General features: G+C 43.4%; 1 protein-coding gene across 1 annotated transcript; it reads left to right on the top strand.

The window, feature by feature from the left end:
• The first annotated feature begins 433 nt into the window (after positions 1-433).
• ccnd2a (cyclin D2, a) lies at positions 434-27119 on the top strand. The gene is made up of 5 exons (XM_088997024.1): positions 434-848; positions 2166-2381; positions 5284-5443; positions 16872-17020; positions 23380-27119. The coding sequence occupies exons 1-5, from the start codon at positions 654-656 to the stop codon at positions 23551-23553; spliced, it is 894 nt and encodes a 297-aa protein (XP_088853150.1). The 5' UTR covers positions 434-653; the 3' UTR covers positions 23554-27119.
• Positions 27120-27221: the final 102 nt, after the last annotated feature.

The raw sequence follows: 27221 nt of genomic DNA, 5'->3' as shown, positions 1-27221 counted from the left end.
CAATGCTCCCAAAGATAGATGGTCATTTTTAACGCACGTTATTCGACTTTTGGAGTGCAAAATTGTGCATAAGTTGATTTGAGTTCTGAGTAGTGCGTGTGCATGGCAGAGAAGAAAGAAAGAAAGAAAGAAAGAAAGAAAGAAAGAAAGAAAGAAAGAAAGAAAGAAAGAAAGAAAGAAAGAAAGAAAGAAAGAAAGAAAGAAAGAAAGAAAGAAAGAAAGAAAGAAAGAAAGAAAGAAAGAAAGAAAGAAAGAAAGAAAGAAAGAAAGAAAGAAAGAAAGAAAGAAAGAAAGAAAGAAAGAAAGAAAGAAAGAAAGACTAAAAAGCGAGAGCCATGCGTGTGCTATACTCAAAGCTAACGAAGTGAATTGGGGCAGTTGCGCACGCCTGCAGCGCAGCCTTGAAATGCGCCTGATGCAAGTCGAGGCGCACTGAAAGGGGCACTCAGAAAAAGTTCTCCACAACGAGAGGCAGGACGACGCTAACGGAGCCCTGCAGTCTCGCCTCTTTTTTGGGGGGGAGTTTATGCCTCCTTGTACACTTTCCCCTCCACACGGCGTGTCTTTGCTCTCCGACACACTTCCGAGTTGGTGATCCTGCTTCTTTTTTTTGTTTTGTTTTATTTTTGTTGTTGTGACTTAAGCCAAACGCAATGGAGCTGCTCTGCCTCGAAATGGACACCAATATACGGGCTCGTCCTGATCCCAACCTCCTTTGTGATGACCGAGTCCTCCAGAGCTTGTTGACCATAGAGGAGAGGTTTCTACCTCAATATTCTTATTTTAAAGGGGTGCAGAGAGACATTCAGCCCTTTATGAGAAGGATGGTCGCCACTTGGATGTTGGAGGTACAAACCCCAGACAAAAAGCTTGTCGTGTGCTTTTAAAATACCCCACCACGTGTTCGCTACTTCTTTTCCATGCAACCTTGACGGACTTGAGTCCACATTTGTGGCTATATTTGTTTATTTGTGGCAATTTTTGAGGCAAATGTGAGCTTTTCAGCCTTTTCAGCTCCGCTGACGTCGCTCGTTTTTGCGCTGCTTTAGGCGTCCATACTGAACGATTGCCGATGTTTGCTGCTCGTGCCTGAAGTGCTATCTATTGTGGTCGCTTTAATTATTTTTAATGATTTTATGAAAGATAGATCGACTATTTCCATGCACACGTATGCACTCCCCGAGCACCGCGATAGTCCGTTCGCCATGTTTTTTTACGGGAGCGCTTGTGCTTTTTAAGATGACTTTACAATATCATAAACGCCATAACAACACTTGAAATCCATCGGCTATAGCACAGGATGCACCTATCTGTACCCCGACTGAAGAAATTGTGTGTTTAGTCGTTGCAAACTTTGGAGTTATCTGTTTGAAAGGAGGAAGGGCGAGGGCCTTATTTGCGCCTTTGCTATTCCCTCTTCGCCATGCCACACACAGGAATTATGTTCAAAAGATCACATTAATTCGTGTATTTCTCACCAACAACGAACTACATACGTAGCTGAGGCTCCCCTCTTTATTTTCATGTCAAAATTATCCGTTTCCGAGCTACTGGATATTTTTAATTAATTTTTGAAGTGAATATCGCCAGGCTGGTGACGCACACAACCCCAGCTTCTTGCGACTTGACTTTTATTTAGACATTTTATTCACATTAATCCTCGAACAATTTGAAGAGGAATGGTCGGGTATGACGTGTAAGGTGTTGGTCATTATTATGGTGAAAAAGAAACGCATCCAGGCAATTTATTTCTATTTTTAAATATTTTTTGAAAAACATGACGAATGAAGAAAAAAGTGTTTCCGCGTGCTGCGCTAAGAGCTGGGTGTTTCTGGTTCGGCTCGATTGTGACTTGAATTCATTTCTTAGTGAATGAATTGCAGGACTGCGACGGTTATTGACGTGTTTCACACTTAATTCATACTTTGTTGTTATCATTACGTCGATTAAATGTGATGTCGCAACCGAGGATTTTTTTTTTTTGGCTGGTCCCCAACTTTTGAGTGTCATCGCATTTGGATGTGCCTTGAGATGCCATTTAAAGCGTATTCATTCTTTTCAAGTGCCGGATAATAAACTTGACGTTACTGAACACCACTACATTTTATTGTATTATTTTGTATTTATTGAAGTCCCCATTTCGCCCCCCCTCTCTCCCTGTTTAGGTTTGTGAGGAGCAAAAGTGTGAAGAAGAAGTTTTTCCTCTGGCCATGAACTACTTAGACAGATTTCTAGCAGTTGTCCCCACCAAAAAGTGTAACCTGCAGTTGCTGGGAGCAGTTTGCATGTTTCTTGCATCCAAATTGAAAGAGACTCGTCCCTTAACTGCAGAGAAGCTTTGCATCTATACCGATAACTCCATCAGACCACAAGAGCTGCTGGTAAGATATATTCCAACGTCATCAGTTGCTCAACACCAATGCTTTAATCAACGTTTTCTCCCTTAGCTTCATGGTGTTTTGTATTACACCCCCCAAAAAAATCTCAACCGGTTTGCACTTTCAGTCTATGTTTTAAAGAAACGCAAAAGCCCCCCCCCCCCCCCCCCCCCCCCCCCACACACACACACACACACGCACGCACGCACGCACACACACACGTACACACACGTACATACACAAAACACGTGAATTGCTCCACAGGGGCTCCTTACTGTACAGACCCTTCTGGATGGTCTTTAAAGTTTGTCTAGTAGTCTCCATTGCCATCTAGCGGCAAATATTTGCACAGGCAGAGCAACGAGGTCATCTTGAATGGCGGCCAAACTTCTGACTCTGTTCCTGTCAAAGTGGGAGAGAGGCACAGAGAAATCCAAGTTTGCCTTTTACAGTTCAGCCTTCATCCCAAAATAACCAGCGATGTACAAGCATATGATGCCATGTTATTTCACGCTGGTTGGACCGTGGCAATGAAACAATTGTTCATTTGCAAAGGGCTGAAATGTCGGCAGCTGCCGTCACCTGCGCAAAGCAATTACTTAGGCCCCACATCAGATAACAAAGCTCTGCCGTGCTCCATAAACATTCCTCGCTCAACAACCGTCAATTCCATCCGTGTTATGAAAGAGGCCTGATTTTGTAATTCATGGTCCCGAAGCGGCCGGCGGCGGCTCAACCGCAGAGCGCTCTCATTGTCATTCTCGTACCTATATGGTCAGCATTTGAAAGAAGTGCAATCCATCAAACAACACGTGTAACTTTTAACTTTTGAGGCCCTCATCTGTTTGTTTCCTGATGCTTCCTCAACTGTTTCTGTATAAGGCTGTACGTATTTTGGCTGTCATGCAGATACAGGAAGCAGAGATCAGCTGCTTAGTGCACGTGATTGCTTCTTCTTCTTTTTTTTGTGGTCCTCATCGTTGGTAAGGATTTCTTGTAAATTGAACCGCAATGTTAGAAAGAAGGTGTGACCAGAGGAAGGCAGTAGCAGAAGGAAGTGGGGCGCCAACTTGCCACTCAGCATTCACCTCTGCTACGTTGCAAGTTTTTTTTTTTTTTTGTTATTGTCACAGATTCCATATTGCAGCCACAATTTTGGAAGAGGCACTTAAATGGATTGAAAAGAAATATTGTTGCTCACATGATGGTCCTATTTTTTATTTAATTTAATATGTCAGCAATGATGACTTATATTAAATTTTAAAAATATCAGTGCATATCATGAGTAGAATATCAAATGTCTGAAAAGGTCATTGACTCACTCACTGCTACACGATGTGCAAAAATGTGTCCACTCCAGTGCCAGGGTTTTTGTCATTGTCACTCAAATTCCAGGACCCAAAGACTATTGAATTTTAGGACTACATAAACATTCAATGCAGCGTAAGAAACCATAGATTCACTTCTTTCATGAGAAAAGAAATAGTTATTTCCTAAATGATATGGGTCTGGAATTATATGAGCTTGAAATGAGGGTGGCTGTCCAAAATACAATGCAATACATAGCTGTACATATTGGTTTATATAGCGCTTTAACAACAGTTGAAGTTGGAACAAAGTGCTAACATGGAAAAAAGGAAATGCTGCCCCTTGTGGAAGGGAAAAACATTGCCAGAGGTCTGACCAGTGCTTTATTGGAACCCAAGCAAAAAAAAATAAAACAAAACAAACAAACAAAAACAAAGTCCAAACTAATTTGGGAATTGTGCTCTGTGTCATATTTTCAATACCCAAATAAATTTGTGAATGGCAGTGAATGAGTAAAAAAAAACATTCAGGGCCGGCCATGTTGGATTATCTCATGACTGTGACCACGCGGTCTCTCCGAGGAAGAAAATGAGTCGCATCCGTGGCTGCAGTCACAAGGCAGCAGTCTGAAAGCAAACCAATAAATGTTTTCCTAAATTAGTCACCAACTCTTCAATTAATCACCTCTTGCTCTCGTAAGTGAAAGTAACAATATACCCAAAGACGGGAGAACACCACACCGAGTGTCATGTCCTATTACATGGACAGCAGTCGACTCAAAGTCCTGCCACAGCAATGTCTTGTGTCAGTACGAGGCATTTCTACGTATGAATTGTATGTCTGTTTGGCATTTGACAATGACGGGTTGACAGAGATTTTCCAAATTACTTTTAATGGTTTCTGTGGAGGAAATCCATTTAAGAGTATTTTTACATTTCTTTCACCGTTTGAATGTAGATTAAATGCTGATTCTTCCCAATACTCCGTCTTCCTTCCCTTCCACTCACACACAGTGGAACCTCGACTGGGCCTCTTTAGGAAAGTCCCAGATGCCAGACAGACAAGCGGGGAGTGAGCACACAGTCGTGAGGTCACCTGAGCTGGTGACATTGCTTGTGTTTCTTTGTGTCCGGCTGGAAAACGCGCGCGCGCACACACAAATAATTGTCATCTGCACCAGATCAAGTTTTTGGGTGAAAACTGCAGTTATCCCTTTCCCCGTTTGTCTGCTTTGATGAAAGTGTTAGGATAAGTCGTCTGGGCAATGGACAACACAATGAATTAGTCATTTGTTATAAAACTTTTTTTTTAAATTTGGAATGTCTTGGAAACACAGCAATGTAGATTGAGAGAATTGCTCAGATCTTCGGTCATTAGACACGGCCGCTTGTTGCTAAGCAGAATTCATAAGGCATGCTTACAAAGTTGTTTGAATGGCAACTGAGAGTTGATTCAACAAAATAAAGTCATATGATTACATAACGGAAATTAAAATGGTAGAAAGAAGTTAGTGCAATAGAATCACAAATTTATACGCAAGAGAAAATACATCATGCAAAAGCCAAAAAGCCAAAATTGAGTGTTTCCTTTTTTTCAGGAATGGGAACTGGTGGTGTTGGGGAAATTGAAGTGGAACCTGGCAGCAGTGACGCCAAACGACTTTATCGAGCACATCGTGAGGAGGCTGCCACTGCCTGAGGATAAACTGACTCTTATACGCAAACATGTCCAGACGTTCATCGCCTTGTGTGCCACAGGTAGGATACAATCGAGCAACAGATGCTTTATCGTGAATAGTCCCTTTACTATTTCGCAATGGTCCTGTGAGATAATGGATGCAAAGGCAGGAAATGTATCAAATGTCTCCAGTGCATCATCCAGCATCATGGCCACCCGCCCGTCATAGTCATGAAAAAAGTGATTGGTTCACTTCCCATGTAAATCCATTTCAATTCCAAGCGCTGATTCTCACGTCCAAATACGCATCCGCACGACACACCGTTACTCCTCTCGCCTCATCCTCAGCTCCAGTGGCCATCCCTCCAATCGAACCAACGCAGACTGTCCCAATTGCGCTGACATATTCGCCGAACAAAACAGGGCCGTGAAAAACACGCAAACAAAACAAGCACCTCGGGACTGTCAGGAGGCAACATTCAAATAGCGCCAATATTCCTACCAATCAAAATCAGTGCTGGTACACACGTGCTGCCGAGAAGCACAGATTGTTCTCTTTTGACAACTCTTGTTGCCAAAACGCTGAGAATAGTCCAGTGAGTCGAAATGAAGGACAGCAAACACTATATGACAAAACAAAATAAGAAAACAAACAAACAAAAAAGCAGGACTCAAACATAGACTGTTATTGTGTTGTCATAGCAAAGTGAAGTGACGACACCCGGTTCCGCCTATTTAACCACTCGCCACCAGCCATCACACTCCCACCTGAGATCCTATTGAAATTGAGCTCTCAGGCACTCACTGACACACACACACACACGCACGCACACACACACACGCACGCGCGCACACGCACACAGACACACACACATACACACTCAATGCAGTCCTTTTTAAGAAACCTCTGTGAACAAACGGTAGTTTTAGTCAGTTTCATTACCTGAAGATGTGGTTTCAGTTTGTTTGCATATTTTCCAAAGCATTTTTGTTGATTGTATTTATTTACTAAAATTGTTCTTTCAATATTAGCTCTCGTGTTAGTTTTGATGTACTGTAATACGTTTGGTTTACAATTATTGGTATGTTTTAACATTTTCAGTGGGTTTTCAAAATTCTAATCAATCAATCAATCAAGCAATCAAAACTTTATTTATATACCACTTTTTACACATTAAAAACAGCAACGCTTCAAAGTGCTGTACAGTTAAAATCAGTGGCGGGCGTGGATTTCCATCGCTAGGCCTTCAGTAGTTGCACATCTAAATCAATCCAGACTGAAAAAAAAGTGTGGTGTGATTTACGACAAGTCCACTGGAGGGTATCATTAGCCAGGAAATAACTGACCGACCTTTCTTAATGGTGTCCATTTTTTCTTGAAAAGTCCGTCTTGAAAATGGTTTTAACAGTAAATCTCCCACCAAATCCATTTCTTCTCTTCCTTCAGCCATTTTGGGTTGACAAAACTGCTACTAAATCAACACAATATATTTGCTTACGCAGCTCACTGCCAATCCAATATCCTATCTCTGGCCAGTATACTCTTGTCAGAGCAGTTTTCACAAATTGTGATTGGCTATAAACTGACTAGCCAATCATTGTTTGTGAAAACTCTGACGTTGCCCAGCACCTTCAAAAAGGCGTTGGTACCGCTTTTAGGTTTCCCACTACAAATCCGATTGGGTAACACAACAGTTTGATCAACACATTTGATGCGACAGGGCCCGCAGAAAGGATTGTGAAAGCGTCCAGGTAGATTTCTGACCCTGACAACAAATGATGGCTGAAATGTGATTGGTTAAATCCAGTACTGGTAGTGGTAAAACGAAATAAAAAATGTTTTGCTGCGTTTCTGCCATCCATAATGTTTTTAACATTGATGTATTCTTTTTGACCTACAAGTATTGTGGTTTGAAATATTCACAATAATGATGAGTTTGTGACTGCGTTCTGTAGGTTTGAGATGGGACTAACATAAATCGGAACCATCTGCTCTACTTTTAAATGTGACATTAAGAGTGACCTAAGACACATTCAAGTAAATTAAATAAATCGACTTTGCGGGATCTGTAGCTTGAAGTGAGGAAAACAATCCTTATTTTGTTCCATTGTTGCACTCATAAATTTCCCAATATGGTGTTAAATTGAAGTGCTCCGAAAATAAAATGTGTCTCCTTTCAAAGTAAAATCATGAGACTCATTTCTCTTCATTGGTGCTTCTTTTTGGCATGTCCGATGAGTTTGATGCTACTTGGATTCTGTTGTTTTTCCTTGATATTGTTCGAAGGACTTGCACACTGCAAGAATCCGAACAAGGGCGCGGAAAATCCTACTGGACCCTCCGCACCCTGCCCACCACCTTTTCCAGCTACTCCCCTCAGGCAGGCGCTACCGATCCATGCGCACCAAATCCAGCAGACATTTAAACAGCTTCTTCCCCCAAGCCATTAACTCTTTGAACTCTTCAACAGTAGCCAAAATGGAACTGTATAGTGCCACTTAGCAGTTTTTTTGACGACGATACTAGTGCAGCGTGTTCTACCGGAAACAAATTCCTTGTGTGTCCTACATACTTGGCAATAAAGATGATTCTGATTCTGATTCTGATTCTGAAGTGGAGAAAGCAATGTCAGGCAACAAGATTTGAGCAGAGAAAAGGGAAAAGTGATATTGGCAGTGCGCAACTGCATGCATTTCCCATGTTGCAAATTCATTTCTGCATATTCTTCTCTGAGCTCAAAATCAAAGGTCATTGGCCTGATGTAGTTTAAGTGAGATGCATTCACACAGAGATGAAAAGTATTCCAAATGCAACTTATGTCATTGAAGATGTTTTACAGTTTAGACTCCCTTCATCTTCTGCCGTGTCACAGTCTGGTATGTGGCAGTGTTTTGAATGCTCACTGGTAGCCTCCAGTGACACTTCAAAGCGAAGTTGGCCGCTTGAGGAGTATTCTCATGTGGCACGGAGTTGGGAGAAGTGATGGACAGGCGTGGAGGCTTGGCAAGCTATTGTGAGGTGGAGTGTTCCCACAAGATCAAACATTGAGTGGGTCCTGGGAGGGGCAAATTTAACCTGATCTCTAGATGGCGGTGAAGAAGACGCAGAGGGTGTGCACATTTTCATATCGCCTTCCTTCTTCTCGTCAGGGAGGTGTGTGCCTTCTCCTTGCATCACCTCAAAACTGAGATGCTCTCAACTGGATTGGAGGATGGATGGAGTATTATTAGTATTCCTGATCAGTCTTCCTTAATGCCACCAATGGCGTCTTTTTGGACAGACCTCAGACAGGAATGGACCCCTCCCCTCCCCCCATTCCCCTTGAGAATGTGTTCCTTTTACTGACATAGTTCCAAGCAAGGCAGAGTTACATCGGCTTAATATAGAATTCATTTAACTCTTTTCATGTAAAGCTACAGTGAAAAAATAGCAGGGTCAATGTGAAGCAAAAAGAAAAATGAACAGACTTCCTGTGTGTTGCGTAGATTCTTGTGTAATGACAACATGTCAGTGATCGTACCTATTCTCAAAGTAACATTGTGAAAGACTCAGCATGCACTTTGTACGTAATGGCTTCATCGAGGGAGTGGAAGTGAATTTACGAGCCGGGTCCTTCTGACATTGTGTCTTCAGAGGGAGCCTTTCCGCAAATAGGGCTGGATTAGCAACAGCCCATTTATTTATGTATGTGCTCGGCAAACAGAGAGTAGTGAGGGCCGGACGCAGAAAGAGAAGAGTGCGAGTGAGTCAACAATTTGATGCACTGAAGATGTCTGGCAATTCGAAACCCTTTTTGCTCAGTGTTCCCAGACGTAAATCTTGCGTTATCTTGGTGAGAATCTACCCGAAAGGCATCCTCCGAGCCCATCTGAAGACGCGACACAAGAAGAGGAGCTCTCAGAAGGATTTACATTTGCAAGTCAGTCCACAACAGCTCACCTGTGGCCTTCCTGTTTCATTCAGCCCACCACCCGCCACGGAAACCCCTGCCCATCTAGTGGGGGGAAGGAAAGAAAACATACCCCGGTACATAAAACCATAGCGCTATGTTTTCAGGAGAACAAAGAGAAAGATGTGGAGACGAAGGCTTCTCTTTTCTAATAGCTCCTCACTTTTGATGAAACAGTTCCGTTCAGGCCACTCGGCGGGTTTTTGTCAGGTAGCATAGGCAGGATCTGTATTAATTAATAACACTGGCTGGTCCATTCAGAACGATGCAAATGGCTTGAGGGACTCAGCTCAAGACGGCGAGAGGCGGGACAAAAGACTCGGTCGGTCCTTGCATTTCATATGCAGAGCCATGTGAGAGTCCGCGCCGCGGGGCCACTTGATAAGAAACACCGGCCTTTCCCTCAGGCAGCCCGCCGGATAATAGCCCAGAAACAAGCTCATTACGGGAGATTATCAACCTCCATTCCTACACACGCACACCAAGCGCTCCCGGCTTCCTTGGCTATTCTTGTTCAATGGGGCTAAAGTGGGAGAATAGACGGGGTGTGTGGGGCAGACAGATGCACCCCAAACTGTCTGCTGTGGTTATTGAGCTTCATCTTCTGGCCATATTGGCAGGGATTAAGACGCCTTGTTAAAAAAGTTTGCACTCCAATAGCTTTTACTGTAATGGTATGCACATTGTGTATCCTCATGCATGTGGATCAAATGCAACACCTGTGTACTATTGGCCATGAAAGAAAGTCTATTGTCCTGCGTGTTGGGATGTAGATCACGAGTGGTTCAAGTGGCAGATGACAAGCTCTTCAAGTCATAAATGGTATTTGAGTTTTTCCACTCTCCAATGGAAGGAAAGGATAGGAAGTGGCTTTGAACTGTCAAGTAACTTCATCATTAACTTGTTCGTTTGGCAGCAGAAAACTAATGATTCACTGGATTGGAGACGGCCTTTTCCTTTTCCCTTCTTGTTCAAAGTCCATTTCACCGACTGGACATCCAAATTTAGCATTCGATCTTCCCTGTTTTGAGAGCAAGAGTGCAAGAAATATGTTATACGTTATAATGAAATCAAAATATTCACAACAAAATGTTGTCTGTTTCAGAACTTAAATTGAGTAGTGCTTTTTGAACTCAGTCACTGCCATTTCCGAATTCATTTGGGAACTGAAAAGCGTGACATGAAGCGCCACTCCCGAATTTGTTCATTTTTTTTATTTCATGTGGGGGTGCCGATAAAGCGCTGGTCAGACCTCTGGCAATGTTTTTACCTCGCAAGAGGGGGCAGCATTTGCAGCCTCAGGTGTTGTTAAAGTGCTATATAAATTATAAATGTATATCGATTGCAGTGTTTTAAATAGTGTCTGCCCGGTGGCCCGGGGCGTACAACTTTTAAGTCGGGCGTACAACTTTCAAAACGTCTCGGCCCGGATGGCCGACAACTTCTTCAAGAAAAAAAGCGATATTTTTTCAAATCAAATGTTTGTTTTATTCAATAAACGAAAAGCCACAAACAAAATGCTGCTGCAAAATGCAACATTTTAAAAAACCCTATAAATTTCGCAACAGTGCTTTTATTTTTTAGGGTGATTAGACGTCGTTATGTGTTTTAAGTTGTGAAAAATTGGGCAGGCAACTTTATGGCCGGGCCGGCAACTTTTCAGAGTTGTCTGCCCGGGTGTCCACTAACTTTTTGTCATGAGTTTCAGACACTGATTTATTGTATTGTATTGTATTTTTTACAGCCGCCCCCCATTTCAAGCTCAGATAACCCCATACCCATATAATTTCGGAATTAAGTCTTTTTTTCTGATCAAGAGAGTCTAAGGGTTCTTACGCCGCATTGAATGTTTACGTCGTCCTAAAACTTAATTTTCTGTGGGTCCTGCAATTTGAGTGAAAATGACAAAAACCCTGGCACTGGAGTGGACACATTTTTTTCCACATCATCTGGCAGTGAATCAATTAACAATTATTTATTTATTTAAATGATATTCTACGAGGCAACCCCATAGCGGAGTGGTAAGCATGTTGGCTTCACGGTGCAGTGGTGTCAGGTTCAATCCAGCTCCAGCCTCCTTGTATGGAGTTTGCATGTTGTCCCCGTGCTTGCGTGGCTTTTCTCCAGGTCTTCCGGTCACTAACTTGTGTGTTATCCCTTTCCACTCTGACTGTGTGGACGCGGGTTTCAATGGTTATGTTTGTCTTTTTTGTGCAATGCAACTGATTGGCGACCAGTTTAGAGTGTAGCCTGCTTTCTGCCCAAAGTCAGCTTGGGATAGACTCCAGCAACTCCCTGCAACCCTGTTCAGGGTAAGTGGTGTTGCAAATAGACGGATGGATATTCATCCATGGATATCCTTTAGCTCCACAAGATGGTGAAACTATGGGCAAAAACTTCCTTGCAATTTCTACACAATTGTGCAAATGTTTTTTTTCAGTGAATCATCCGTCACTGAAAAATCTGATCTGATGCCAATCTCACTGGACCAGAATGCTGTCGGCATGGACACACTCATCAAATTGGTCATGAAATGAATGATTCATCTCAGATGCGGTCAATGAAACAATTTTACTGCTGGTTTTTATCTTTAAAAAATACTCCTTCACGGTGGATGTGTCAGAGCTTGAACAAATTAGCCACCACCTCCGACAAAGTATCCTCACATCCTTGATATGTGGGATCATGTCCGGTGCCGCTACATTGGCAACAGATGAAGCAGGAAGTAGCGTGCGTCCAAAAGTGTGACACAGTAAATGAATCACACGGCCGCAAGTCCTCCATTAACTCCGTTAAAACCATGTGGCCATCTGACTCACACCAGAATCGCAAAAGGAATTTATCTCAGGATGCTGCTTCCTTCACTCCCGTGTTTGAAGAGGCAAAATCTTCATTTTTGACCTCGGCGAGTGATAGGACAATGTTCAAATCTAACAGCGAGAGTAAGGATACATTTGCTCAAAATTTACAACGTCTGAAATCCGTGCCTGTTTAATCAAATGCAAAGCTATGATGCTGTTGGGTACACTGAAAGGGAGCGTTGAAGTTGATTAAAACATAAACAGGAGACAGAGGTGTGAGGAGCTTGGCATGGGGCTAGCGAGTGGCCATAACTTGTGAGTTTACATCCTGCACTCATTTCAAATGTCCCAATGCTGTGTCATTAGTGTGTGATTGACCCTACCTTGGCTTTTCTGTCAGCACGGTGTCTTTAATAAAAAGACATGATGAAACGTTCACGATTATGACTGTTCATCTGCAGAAAATTTGTTGGATTGGATTGGATTAGCCTTTATCAGTCTCGTACTGGAGAAATTTACATTTCATAGCAACAAAGGAAAAGGAGGAAAGGAAAGGACAAAATAGAAAAACAAAATTCAGGAGCTGCTGTAAAGGCAGACACTCTCGCGGTGCCATGTTGAAGTCAAAACAATAAAAAAAACAATTACAAAATATTGTGACACAACACAAAAGACACAGACAGTCATTCAATCTTAAGCACTTTCTGCACCCTCTTGTTGCATGAAGCAGTTCTAGATGAAAGAGGAGAGGATCAAAGCGTCCTGTTCACCGGTGAATTAGGGACATCACGGTGGAATGTGCACGTCTGCTACTAGCTAATTGTTGAAAGCAAAACACGAAACATTGATGAAAAGAGATCGTCTCATGTCTCCTGTCCCACGTAAATCCACTTCACTTCCCAGCCGCGACAGTTCCGCATACACATCAGTGCTCTGCACTGACGATCCTTTCTTCTCATCGCGGGCACCTCAAGCCATGCATCAATCCAGCCGCACAGTGTCCAACAGCACCGGCCTTTCCGCTGAACAAAACGGGGCTATGAAATAGGCGCATTACAGGCGCAAAAAAGCACAATCGCCCCAGAGCTGTCCAGCGATGACAGTCAAATGGCACCGACATTAATCCCAAATCAATGTCAGTGTGCATGTAGTTGATTTATCTTGGAGCGTTCCCGTAAACTACCCCAGTGTATTCAGTCTTGACAAGATTCTGCTCTGTACGTGAAACAGAGGTGTTTTGAATGCATTTGTGGTCACGGTGATTATGGTGACAATCCTAAAATAATGTTTAAATTTCACCTCTCCTAAACATGGTTAGCTGGTATTGCATCTATACGCTACAGGACCTTCATTTATCACGTTGAAAAAAGGGGATTGGAGAGTGTTGCAGATTTTCTGCCAGTTTTTTATGGCTGGTGTTCAGTGCTCCACTGTACATTGATTTACAAGTTGAATGGGCATACAACACATCTACCCAGCCACAAGGAGTGTGCCATGTAGGTCAGCAGACTTGATGTGACCAGAGGCCAGAGAGGACAGAGTTGCAGACAGAGAGAGAAAGGGCCATTCAAGGCACTGAGAGGCGTGCTGGCCAGATGAGGCAGCCACCGCCACTTCCAGAGACCTTTCCATCGCAGGCGTGCGTCCCCACTCAGCGACGTACAATGTTTATCCTCGACAAGAATATAAATGAGTGGCTCCTAAAATCCGAGTTTTCTTCATCGGCTGCACTCGCGCGGCCTTGTTTGTTGTCGTCTTGTCAGGGGTGCGAAAAATCAGCCCTCAGTGCACCGCCCGCCACTCTGCCCGGCCACAAAACGACACTACATCTATGCCGCCCTACGGTATATTTTTCTTTGCCTGCGAGGTCTACCACCCCGTCAGTCGGTCTGCGCTCACATCACATGTCGTCTAAATCCACGTACGTCGTTCTCTTTTTACCCCCCTGGAGAAAGTTGGACTATTACAGCGGTGGTGTAATAGCGAGGGTCTATCTTTCCACTCCCATATAAATAACTTTACCGATCTGCGTACTTCCACCTACGCAATATCAATCGTCTTCGCCCGTCTCTCAACCCATCACACAACTGCTATCCTTGTTCATAGTCTTGTCACCTCCCAGATTGACCATTGCAATTCACTTCTCCTTCGTGTCCCTCATAAACTTCTCCACAAACTTCAACTCGTCCAGAATTCTTCAGCCGGGATCATCACCACAACCTCATCCTTTCACCACATCACCCCCTCCAAGAGCTCTACTGGCTGCTGGTCAAATGTAGAATCAACTTTCTTTATACATATAATCAACTCTTCTTTATACATATAAAGTTATCCATAACCATGCCCCCCTTACATATCTGACCTTCTTCAAATTTCTATTCCTTCTCATTCCCTCAGATCCTCTTCCTCCCTCCATCTCTTTGTGCCCCCCCCCCCCTGCCCGTCTCACCATGATGGGTGACAGAGCTTTCAGCTGCTCTGCCCCCAAACTTTGGAACTCACTTTCTCCCAACATTCGTAACATCGATTCTCTTCCCACCTTCAAATCCCATCTCAAAACCCACCTATTCAAAATTGCATTTTCTGTGTAGCTCTTTCTCTTGTTTTTATTCATAATTATATTTTATTTATAGTTTTCTATTTGTGATTGTATTTTATTTATTATAGTACCTATGCTTGTCTGTGACTGTAAAGTGTAAAGTGAGAGCTTTGAAAGGCGCTTAAAATGAAATGTATTATTATTATTATTATTATTATTATTATTATTATTATTATTATTATTATTATTATTATTATTATTATTATTATTATTATTTGTGTGCTCTTGACTCTTGGCTCCAGATAGCCTTTAATAAATCAGCCTCTTGGCAGCCACCCAGCCACCAACACAGGGGTGTATAATAAGTTCATTTATTTGTCAACACTGAGCCCACACGATGAGAAAGCGCCTGGCTGCGCATGTTAAAAAGGCAGCGAGGGCTCGCCTGCCCGTCTTCGAGCCTATCAAAGGGCCCACCTCTTTGATTCCAGCTGGAGCAAAAAAGGAAGAGAAATCTCCTTCAGAGCCACGGCATGCCGTTTGCTTTGCAATTGAATATGGCAATATGTTAATTCACGGCTTGCCTCTGCCCCCCCCCCCACCGCTGCCTTCCCCCAACCCAAAGGTGGCCCAGGAACAGAGGCATGCTTGTGGGGGTAGGAGAGGAGGTGGGGGGGGTCACTGGAGAGCAATTCTTTTCTTCTTGGAAAGCCTCACAAGCGTCTGGACACAGACTTGAGAGTGATGTGCAGCAGAGATGTCACACCCCCCCCCCATCCCAATCCCACCCCCCGATGCGCTCCCACCACGCCCACCACCTTCCAGTCTTTTTTCCTCCTGGACTTGTCGCCACTGTGTCCATCTCTCCTTCTTCATCTTCCTCTTGCTGTTGACCCCCATCACCCCTGCTGTCCAGCCACACTCTTTGTCCGGCCTGTCTTGCTGAATTGCCTTCGGCACACAGGGGATGGATGCTGTTTCTCTCAATTGGGTGAAATGAGGTGATGACTCTGGACAATGGAGTCACACTCTTTTGCCTTCCATCTTGCTGGCCCGACACTCAATTAATATGCTAACAGATAGGAGGGCCGCCAACGCAAACTGCCGCCTGTTGCCTCGACAAAGCCTCGAGCATGTGTATCATTCAGTTAACCCCCTCTCCCTCTCCCGCGCTCCGGAGTGGGCCATGTGCTTTCCAAAAAGAAAGGTAGAAGAGCAAGTTGTTCGGGAGAATAGCGATGTGATATGATGATTTTCTCTCTCTCTTTCTCTCTCTCTCTCTCTGTCTCTCTCTCTGTCTCTCTGTCTCTCTCTGTCTTTCTCTCTTTCACTCTCTCTTTCTGTCTCTCTCTGTCTCTGTCTCTCTCCGTCTCTCTTCCACACTCTCTTTGTCTCTGTCTCGTTTTCTCTCTCTCTTTCTCTGACCCCCCTTTCTCTCTCTCTCTCTCTCTCTCTCTCTCTCTCTCTCTCTCTCTCTCTCTCTCTCTCTCTCTCTCTCTCTCTCTCTCTCTCTCTCTCTCTCTCTCTCTCTCTCATGCCCCCTTCCCTCACGCCTGTATGCCAGTTGTCTTGCCTTTTTGGGCTTCTGGCTCGTTCACAAGCTGTCTCATTTGCATTATGAATGACAGTGAGGGGAGCTAACAAGGTTATTGGTCTTTGAGCCGCACGCCTGTGACCACACGTGGAAAAAGGACCTACAGCAGTGAGCATTGGCAAAGGCACTGAGCCTCTTTATTCCCCCCTTTCCAATCGCTATGGGGCTTGCAGCAAGCACACGATTTACTCGGGAGATGGAAGGAAATGGGGGAAAGGGAGTGGGGGGGGGGGTGGAGGGAAGGTGAGAGAGGGTGGCTGCTTTTCAGCTCCTTTACAAGCCAAGTGAACCCTCATTATCCAGGCTGCTGGTCATTAGCGAGCACTGCATTCAGACTGTGTGCAAGAGAAGGATTATTTATCAACTGACTGCTAGATTACCAAATCATACGGTATTGTCTCACCTGCCTGTACTTTTTGTTACGCGTCATATTAATTAAAACCTGAAATGATGAAACGATACGATCAGGAATCCACAATCCTGTGTTAAATAGAGTTGTTTAACTACTGGTTTCAGGTAACAACGCAAGCTTCTTTTTGTGGCTGCCAATGGTTAAAATGTTCAAAAAAATAACAGCAGCATCACTTCCGCCTTTATTCAATTAGCTTTTTTCCTCTTCAACAGACTTCAGATTCGCCATGTACCCTCCATCCATGATTGCCACAGGAAGTGTGGGGGCAGCAATCTGCGGTTTACAGCTGGACTCAGTGAATCAATCCCAATGGGGGGACAGTCTGACAGACCTTCTGGCCAAAATCACAAATACAGAAGTGGTGAGTTGATGTTTACAAAACTCATTTTAGTCCTATTTTGCCATTGACCGTGTTTACCTGTGGTTAGTAAAAGGTGGATATGGCGAGCTCTGACCCGCGGATGTGATTAGAGCGTGCTTACTACGTACTACAGTATAATATCAATGTTTATTTTCGTAGTTTGCAGGGATGAACAACTGCTCTGCACCATATTTGGAGGTTCTGTTATTTTTCATTGGGCGTTGTTTCGTAGCCTTTGCAGTTGATTACAAGATCTAATCAAATGAAGAGAACATGTGTTTGTTTCCTGTACGTTTGTCATAAACCTGACTGGTAAGTAAGCGGCAGGTTTTCGTCTGAATAGGGCCTCCTCATATAAACAATCCTGGGAATGTTGCTGTGGTGGGTTAGACGAGTCCAAACAGCAGCACGACCTTTAGCGATACCTGGCATTCATCATGCGTCGGGAAGTCTCAACGTGCTTTATGACATTTGCACTTAGCAAAAATGAGCACTAGAAGTTTAATTTTATTTGGACCTTCATGGAGTACTATGTTCCGAAATCGACACGTCCACCCTGTATTGGTAAGATGAAGGTCACAGAGACGTGCCAAAAACCCAAATCAAGTGATGTGCTCTAAGAATTATGTTTGGTTTGCACTAGTTGGGACAAGAATTTGTCTGTGCCTACAACGCAGAGGGCAGATAGCTGTCGCCCCGACCTGAGTTTGTTAAATCCCGGCCCAAAAGCCTTCTTCTTCTGAGGAGGTGGGAGAAGGTGGACCAACGGGCCTGCATAATGATAATTGAGCCTCTCCCACCTCTTCCTTTTGCCCCGTAAAGCATCACGGCTGGGAAGCATGGCTCCCTCTGGTGTGTTCTGTGTGAAGTTCCGCTCACCAGCTGAGGAAAAACAAATAGTTACCTCGTACAGCACAGGACCTCAGTATGTTTAGACTGCACGGTTCAGGACTTGAGGGAATTAAGTTGGTCTATGGCTCTATGATCAACTCCTCACATTCCTCGGTCCAGACAAGCCGTGCTTTGCAGCGCAGGCTAGAGGCGAAGCAAAGGGCACAATTCCTAACTCAACATATATGAGGGAGTTTTGGTTTGAACCACCACCCTGGTGGTATTAAGTATAAACTGCTTAGGAGCCAGCCAAAAGTAAACATATTGGGTATGTTTTGGTTTGTAAAATTACTCAAGAAATTGCATCAGAGCACACAGCTGACTTTTTTTTAACTTACACTCTGTTATTGAGTATTTATTTGGATAGCATTCCAGTGTAGTTATTGAGACGGTCAGAGAGATTGTATTCAAAAGCAGGACTATGTCATCGTCTTATGCCACACTGATGGCTAACCTTGATGACAAATTTGACTGCAATCACCAGGGTGGTGGTTCCAACCAAACTCCAAATGCACACAGAACGTTATGTGTTTATATTTGGCGAGCAAGAGGCTATGGCTAAAGCTAACGCAAGAGACAGGCCAAATATGTGTGTGTTTAGGGGTGGGGGTTTGCCAATGCTGCCGCAGTTGCCAATGGCATCATGGCCGAGGCTGACGCCTCCTGCTACCCTGCTGGCATCTGCGGTATCCGCAAGTTGTGGTTTTCCAATGGAAATGTGACAAAGCCAAGTCACCTTGGGCTGCTAGAAAAATGCATCTCATGTCACACTCACACACACACACACACACACACACACACACACACACACACACACACACACACACACACACACACACACACACACACACACACACACACGCACACGCACACGCACACACACACACACACACACACATACACACACTCATATACACACTCAGTGCAAATTTCCCCATTGTGGGACGATTAAAGGTTTTGTGATTTCTGATTAAGTGTTCTCATACTGTGCTAGGTCAGAATTAGGGACAGCAAAACTCACTGCAGCAACACTTTCATGTTCATTCATTAGCCGCCTCTCACTTCTTGGTGAAGTTTGCAATCTCCTTGTCTTTGCACTGAGATTGCCCACCATTTTTTGAAGCAACATTGTTTTTGAAATAGCGTCGAAGAAGAATGTTGAACATGAAGTCGTGCTTCTAATTTTGTGTTTGAGAAAATAGTAGTTTTGCCTGATGGTTTATTCTTGAACTGTTGCGGACTTGAGCTTGTACTCAGACTTTGTGTGATCGGACTTTGACTTGGACTCCGACCATTGTGAATCGGACTTGGCAAACGTGGACTTGAATAGAGACCTGCCCTGACGCAAGCTTCATTACCCAAACCTTCACTGACAAATGGCTTTGCAAGCGATATATCAAGAAAAGGGATTCAGTAAGTCATCAGAAAAAAAATACGTTCCCACACAGCACAGCTGGTATATCTCAGAGACGCAGATTTCACTCAGTCATTCAAATGGACTATTTCACTTTTTCTTCCTGTTTTCATGACTTTTTGACTGCACAGCCAAGCTCTACTTCGCGATAGTTGCAGAATGGCTATTACCACAGCAAGCAACATGTTTATTTTGGAAGATCAACGCGTCACAAAGTGAGCTGTTTGGCGCCACATAAAAACAAATGATGGCATTATCTATCGTTAGGATTTCCACTGTCAGTATCTTTCAGGAAGATTTTTGAGATAAGACTGTCGTGTTGTGTGTGTTCTCTCCAGCTCTGACCATGCAGCCTTGTGTGGTACATTCGGCACTCGAAACACATTCCACGGCTTCACACATTTCTTCCTTTTGGTTTTGTCTGTCTGCATGACTTCCCCCTGCTGCTCGTGTCACAAAGGCCGCCCAGGAATAATATGCTTGCCTTGTCACACAGACAGATTGTTGCAATATGATGAATGCTGGAGGACTGTAACAACATGGCTGGAATATGAGACCGTCATGTGCTGTCGTTCGTGCGCTCTCTCTTCAAAAGTCCTGGTCACTATTGGTCGTCTATATGAAAGCACTTTGGCCTTCCCTGGAAACACTACCAATGTGTCCAGTAGCCACACGCTGAAGTCATTAGACTTTCTCAAATAAAACCTATAAGACTTGGCAATACTTGCCGATCTAGAGTTCTACAGAGACTGCGAGAGTGTCTTATTAGAAGTGAGAGTGCGCATTCTTGCGGTAAAACACAGGCAGTTACTTTACATATTAGGACCTTTGCTTAATATTATCACAGGAATTGAGATTTTATGACCATTGAGGCATGTTTGTTGGTGAATCGGCTGTGTTTGGGTTCCCCACAGAGTATGGCCACTCGTCGGGTTATCTTCATATGTTACCGAGTCTAAATAAAATCCATATTCCTGGATTCAAACCACAAGTATTGACGAAATAATACTCTGTGGTGGCAATTAAACTGCCCTGAAATCTGCAAAAAGAAGACTGAAGAAAGAAAAAAAAACTAAATAGGCATAAATAAGTAGGGCTGTAATTCATCAATGTGTATCTTGCATGTTTTAGCCTGTAATCTATTTATGCTGTTTGACTTTTGACATTGTGACCTTTTGTCAGTGAGCCATGCGCAGCTCCCGAAGAGCAACCCTGTTCTGAGTTATGTGTTGTTTCTTCCTGGCCTGGCGGCATCTGAAGCTATAGCACTGGCTTTTCAGGTTTAAATTAGCCGCAGCTTTCTTCAAAAAAGTGGTGCACTCAATTTTAGGTACAATGAACACAAGGAACTGTTTTTGTTGTTGTTGACTCAGCTAGAAGGTAGTGTTCACCATTAGCACACTCAATTGTGAACAAATGCTTCTCCAGCACCGTCAATTCAACATCTGTGGGATTCTTCTGCTAATAATCAATTCAACAGTCACCACGAGCACCCCCTCCCAAGAATTCGGCATTCCTCCCCCTCTCGTCCGTACCCACGGTGGACCAGCCATTACAGACGGATATGAGGGCTCAGTACTGTTGAGAGGCTCCTCTCCCAGTTGGATTCTCACATTGCCCGAGCACCTTTGATGGTGAAAGGCGAACCGAATAGGTCTCCCATGGATCCCCCGCAGGCAGGCAGGCACAAGGACTGGCTCTCGTTAAAAAGGCACCACCTTTGTGCTCCCACAGAAGGTGGATGTAATTAACATAGCTTTGGTACTACCTGTGTTTTGAGACGTCCTTTTCAAGGGTACCTCTGTTTTCTCATCGCTTGGGAATGGCTGAGGGAATGGCTAAGGAACAGGCGGATAGCTGGGCGTATGGTTGGGGAAGCAGGCACAGGTGTGTACGTGTGCGGCACTGCAGGGTCGGAGTTCAGGGCACAACCCCGATGGATGATGTAATGCTTAAATCTGCATGGTGTCTGCCCCTCAGCCTCACTGCTAGTGGTACTTGCTGCAAAGTCTGTGATCATTTATAATGTCTGACATACAGTCCCCCGCCCCCCAATTCTTGTCATTCACAAAGATGGTTGTGGAGGCCAATTTTCTCCCTGGGCAACACTGGCACACTAGCTGGAAGTGAGAGCCACGTGGTACCGTTTGGAAATGTAAATCTTTGGTTTCCAGTCAAATTGGATGGAGAGTGGATCTCTTCCACTAGTTTTACTGTTGATCATTTTCATCTTGTAAAGCAGGAATGAGAAATACGAACGAAGGAGGTGGCCGCCCTTTCTTTGTACCGAAACATGCACATCCTAAATAGACACAGACGTATCCTAAATAGAAGTGTGACAAAAATGCCATTTTAAATCTTGAGACAGATTCTTCCCAGAGCAAATGAGCCACTTCCATAAAAATGTGTGCAGGATTTCACAAAACTAAGCTGATTTTTAGCTCATTCACTGCCAGACGTGCAAGACTGTGTCCACTCCAGTGCCAGGGTTCATTGTCACTCAAATTCCAGGACCCACATAATACTGAGTTTTAGGACTACATAAACATTCAATACAGCGTTAGAAACCTTACACTCTCTTCTCTCATCAGAAAAAAAACAAGCTAATTCCTAAATTATATGGGTCTGGAGTTATATGAGGTTGAAATGAGAGGGCTGTCCAAAATACAATGCAATATATACATTTTGTATTATATAGCGCTTTAACAACAGTTGAAGCTAGAACAAAGCACTAACATGGAAAAAGGGAAATGCTGCCCCCTTGTGGAAAAAAAAACATTGCCTGAGGCCATGGCCAGTGCTTTTTTCGGCACCCAAGCATGAAAGCACAAAACCGGAACACATTCGGGAATGGCGCTATACGTCATATTTTCCCAATTCCCAATAATAATAATTCCCAAATCCATTCGTGAATGGCAGTAAATGAGTTTATATACCATATGTTCGTCCCGCTTGTCATGCAAAATCTACAAATGAATAGGCTGGTTCACGACCCGGAGCAGTTTTAGAGTAGTAAAATTTATACCAATCGAGTCCCCTGTGCTTCACAGGTGATCATCACAACAGCTACAATAATTATCTACTTTAGCCACCACATGCGTTGGATGCACCATTGAGTATCGAATATATAATGTGTTTTTATTTTTTTATTTTACATAAGCGCTTTGTTACAGCTGCAGCTCTTGTGAAAGCGCTATAGAAATCAGGATGCATTGTGTATTGTATTGAATATGCCATGTTTTGGGAGGACACAAATATAGTCGCTGCTCATATAGTTCAAACGAACTGTCAAAGGTCCTTGTGGGGTGATTGGGGATTGCCGTGTGTGTTCTTTAGTCTTCAGTGTTGTAATGGCAATTTAGGTTGTATTTGTTGATGGCTGATAGCATCTCAAGGCAAACTTGGTAGAAATCTAGTGACAATATAATCTCCCTATATAGCACAATTTTTTAACCTAATTTTGACAGAACCTATATATATATATAGGTTAACCATACTGCATAAAATTACTTTTTATTATGCATCGCATCCTCCTGGAACGTCAACTGCGAAGACGGATTTCGTCCCCGCCCACATAGTCTACGCAGCCAATCATAAGCAAGCTCGGCGGATCGGGGCCATAACTCATTGGCAACACTTCAGCATTGCTGGGCGCTGATTGGTCAGCCTTGAAACCTCCAATGTGCCAGTGTACGTGCGTGTGAGTGAAGCACATTACGCAGTCAGTCGCAAGTGAGCTCGGCCGGGAAAAGGCGCGCAATACAAAATGTAACTTACAGCGTCTCTGTCCAAACATTTTTTGACATACAATACCCGCAAAAATGTTCATATGTATTGTTTTTTGTAACTCGAATGTTCGTAAGTTGGGGAGTGTCCGTATCGCGACATGAATGTGATTGCTATGAAAACGAATTAGACTTGCTTTTGAGGACAGAAGTTTTATTCCAGAATGTGGTTCCATATTCTCCAGTTTGGGTAACCTATGATAGATGTGATCGCTCTTCGCTTTGCCAAACAAATTCTACATGTGCCTGTCTCTCTTGTGACATTACAGGATGTTCTCAAAGAGTGCCAGGAGCAAATCGAGCGTGTGTTAGAGAGCAGCCTGCGTGAGGGCCGGAAGCAGCAGCAACAGCAGCAACAGAGTCAAAGAGGCACCAGCAGCAAAGGCCTGGATGAGCTGGATCAGTCCTCCACACCGACAGACGTCCGTGACATCAACTTGTGAACCAGAAGAGGGCCTCATTGTGCAGGATTTACAACAACGGCAACAACAAAAAAAGATGAATTGTGAAAAAAAAAACTTTCCGAAAAGCAGAAAAAAAGAACAAAAAAAAAAAACAAAATGCTAAAAATGACAAGCCCTTTAAAAGAAAAAGAACAATGCTTGCTAGTTTTTTTGTAGATTTTTCTGTTCAAGATAAAAAAAGAAAACGCCTGCCCACAAAATCTCAATTTGTTTTTTCTTTTTGTTTTTTATCTAAAAGCAACAGATTTGGGGCACAACAATGCTCCGTGGTGCCTTGGATATACAGAAGGGAAACCAATCATATTTGCGTTCTGCCTTTGATTGTATAGAATGATCATTAAGTTATATTGTAACCTTAGCTGGTTGGCAGAAAGTTGCATTCGTGGGAGCAAAGTATGGGCTTAGTTTATTTGTTTGTTTGTCTTTCTCACTCTCTATTTTGATATATAGTCATGTTCCTCTTCTGACCATCAGTGAGAAGTAGAGAGGAAGCCTTGACAACAGTATGCGTTACATTGGTGGGTCCCAAATCCAGGTGCACAACAGGATCATTTGAATCATCATTAGTTTTTGCAGTAATTATTATTAGCCGTCATATTATGTGACATATTTTGAGTAGTTAAGATCAATATGCTCTTTTGTCAGGCTGCTATGTGTGGGACAGCTAGTGGATTGGGCGTGCCTCAGCATGTGCGTGTGTAAATGTGTGCGCAGTCTGAATGGGATCCTGTATCGAAAATTAGCAGTAAACATTCTAAGACGCGAGGCACTTAGAATGTTAGAAGAAAATGGAGCAGGCTGAGGTTACTTACATACTTTGTCTATCAGTATAACGGGGCATCTATGCTATGTCACAGCCTTCATTCATTGGCAGTGTATCGAGGTCTGTTGTTGGCCAGCAATAAATTGCGGCGTGGGCGATGAATGAGATGGGGTTTGTTTGAGCAAAGGGACCTTCATTTTACTCAGAGCCCTTCTTCGAGCACGTTTCAAAAGTCTTTTGTAACCTCAGCCTCACAGGTCACGTGAGGTGTTTTGTTGTATTACTGCTATTCTGTTCGTGATATATGACCACATCCCGTCACGTGGTGTTACGATGTTGCGTTTCCTTTAGTCAATGGAGGATTTGGAGTGCAGAACTCTCCAGCACGGAGCGTTTTGGAGCACATTTGAACAGCGAAGAGGACAATGCCTCAAAAGACAGGAGGATGGGGTGGGAGGGAACTCCTATGTTCATTAGAAGGGAGGCCACAAGAATGAGAAAAAGACAGTTTGGATGGATAATTTAAATCGAATGGTGAGGGGTGTCGCAACGCGGCAGCATGCTGCTGATGTATACAGCCAGTGGCTGAATGACGAATAAAGCACCCGATTGAGGTTTGAGAGCAAGATAATAAGATTGACTTGAAATTCTCTTTATGGGGGTGTACCATAATGCAGGTAATTGAGTTGAATTTAGACAACCACAAAAAACACCCTAAAGTGCTGGTTTTCATGTACATGAATGCTAAATGAGGAACTAAGGCTAGCCGATCGTATGAGGATGAATTTTCTTTTTGTTCCTTGGAGGACTACAACATATTGTCAATACATCTGGAGTCCCGCACGGGGTCGTGTTCAGCTCCCTATCCGATTTCAATGGCAAAGCACTTTGAGAACATGCTCCCCAGGAGATACGTCAAAATGAATTGGTGGTGATTTTGGAGGTGGGTGGGCGTTATATTTTCCTTTTTATTTGTATCATTTCCTTTGGTTTACTTTGTAGGGCTGGTTTCCCAATCATCCCCTCGTGTCAAGCAACAGTCACATAAAACGGGACATTCCAATCAAAACCAACATTCCTATTCAAGCAAAGACCAAGTTGATCCAAGGAGCCTGTCCGTTTCCAAGGATGGAACAAAAACAAAGGCCAAGGCACACAGTTCCCTCCTCTGTGGCTTTCCTTTACACTGTCATGATTTTTTTTTTGTACTTGAATATTTCTTTCTATTTATCTGCATCACAGCCACAGTCGTGTCACACAGGGCGGCGCTCGGGTGCTCGGGTGGTCGTAACATCCAGTATTTGCACATGTTCTACAGAGGCCAATGATTTGTTGTTGTGTTTTTTTTTTCGTTTCCAAACCACCACAAGTGATGTGTGTATTCGTGGCTGTTCACTTTCGATGGTGCTGGCTTGATATTGCAGAAATGTTCAACAACATTGTGTGCGGCTACGTGACGTGTCATTCGGTCCTCTTTGCGCTTTGCTGCTTCGAATAATCGACGAGGGGGTTCATCAGGCAGAGAGACACGACCATGTTTTTCTTTTTTTTGGGACTTTCACATGTGCTTGAGTTTTTTGTTCCTTTTCCATGAATGACATTGCTTGTTGTCAGACTGAAGAAAATGTGGGGATGTTTTTTTTTTATTTCGGCAATTAGATTTGCCCAAACATCCCATTTTGAGAAAATTGCCCTCCTTCATTTTGCCTCTGCCGGATGTAAGCTCTCACCCATACTTAATGTCTTTCCTGCAATGTCTTGTTGCATGTGTTATATATTGAGACCACACTTTCAATTTGTGTTTGATATATTTTATGGGGTGACCAGACCCACAAAAGGGTTTTTTCTAAGATTTAGAGATACTGTATTCCAAAGTGAAGAGAGGACAGAGGAGGAGTGAAGACATCAAGAAAAAAAATGTCAATATTTTTATTGAGTTATTGTTGTCTTTTTGCGCTGCTAAAAGCTATGAATTTGTTTCATTTATACAAAATAACATTACAGAGTTGTGATGTGTCACTTGAGTGTGCTGCTATTTTATAAACATTTGTATTATAATATAATTATTTTACTGCTTAAGAGATAAATTCAGAAAAACGAAGTAGAAGGTGATAGAAGAACATGAAATGAGTATTCGACTGGAAATGTTCTTTGTACAGTTTGACGTTTTGCTTAGATAGCATGTCTCCTTTACCCCTTTTTGAATCTATTTTGCTCTTTTTCTTCTGTCACATTCTGCATCGGTGGTATATGTCCTATACCTCAGGATTACTGGCTACATACAAAATAATCATTCAAAACAACCGATCCATCATCGATACCGCTGCAAGTTAGGGAGCCTGGACTAGAACAACAAATTTGCATTTTGTGGATGGGCCGCTGTCTGCCTTCCACTTGGACATACTGGAGGGGAGGGGGGTCCTCAACATTTCTGGGGGTGTTTAAGCATCTTTTGCTCATGTTGGTGCTACATCTGACACGTTGTGGGTGACAGAGGTACAACAGCGTTGCTATGATGGCCAAAGTACAATTGTTGCTTTATTCACTCACAATCACCCTGAATGTCCGCCAAAGTGGATTCCCAATCCAGGAATGACATATTTTGGCCTGAAATCGTAGATTATGCACGTGTGTGTGTGTGTGTGTGTGTGTGTGTGTGTGTGTGTGTGTGTGTGTGTGTGTGTGTGTGTGTGTGTGTGTGTGTGTGTGTGTGTGTGTGTGTGTGTGTGTGTGTGTGTGTGTGTGTGTGTGTGTGTGTGTGTGTGTGTGTGTGTGTTTGTATTACACCTGTCATTTCGACTCATAAATATTGTGATATCTGGAACTTTGAATGGAGCACATGACTCGTCCCCCTCCCCAAGAGAACCCATGTCATGTACCTCAA

The sequence above is a fragment of the Hippocampus bargibanti genome, linkage group LG05 (assembly GCF_051943395.1).
Source record: "Hippocampus bargibanti isolate YZ-2025 linkage group LG05, ASM5194339v1, whole genome shotgun sequence".
In the NCBI taxonomy this organism is placed as follows: Eukaryota; Metazoa; Chordata; class Actinopteri; order Syngnathiformes; family Syngnathidae; genus Hippocampus; species Hippocampus bargibanti.
Note: the sequence above shows the minus strand (reverse complement) of the source record. Positions and strands in the feature narration are given on the sequence as shown.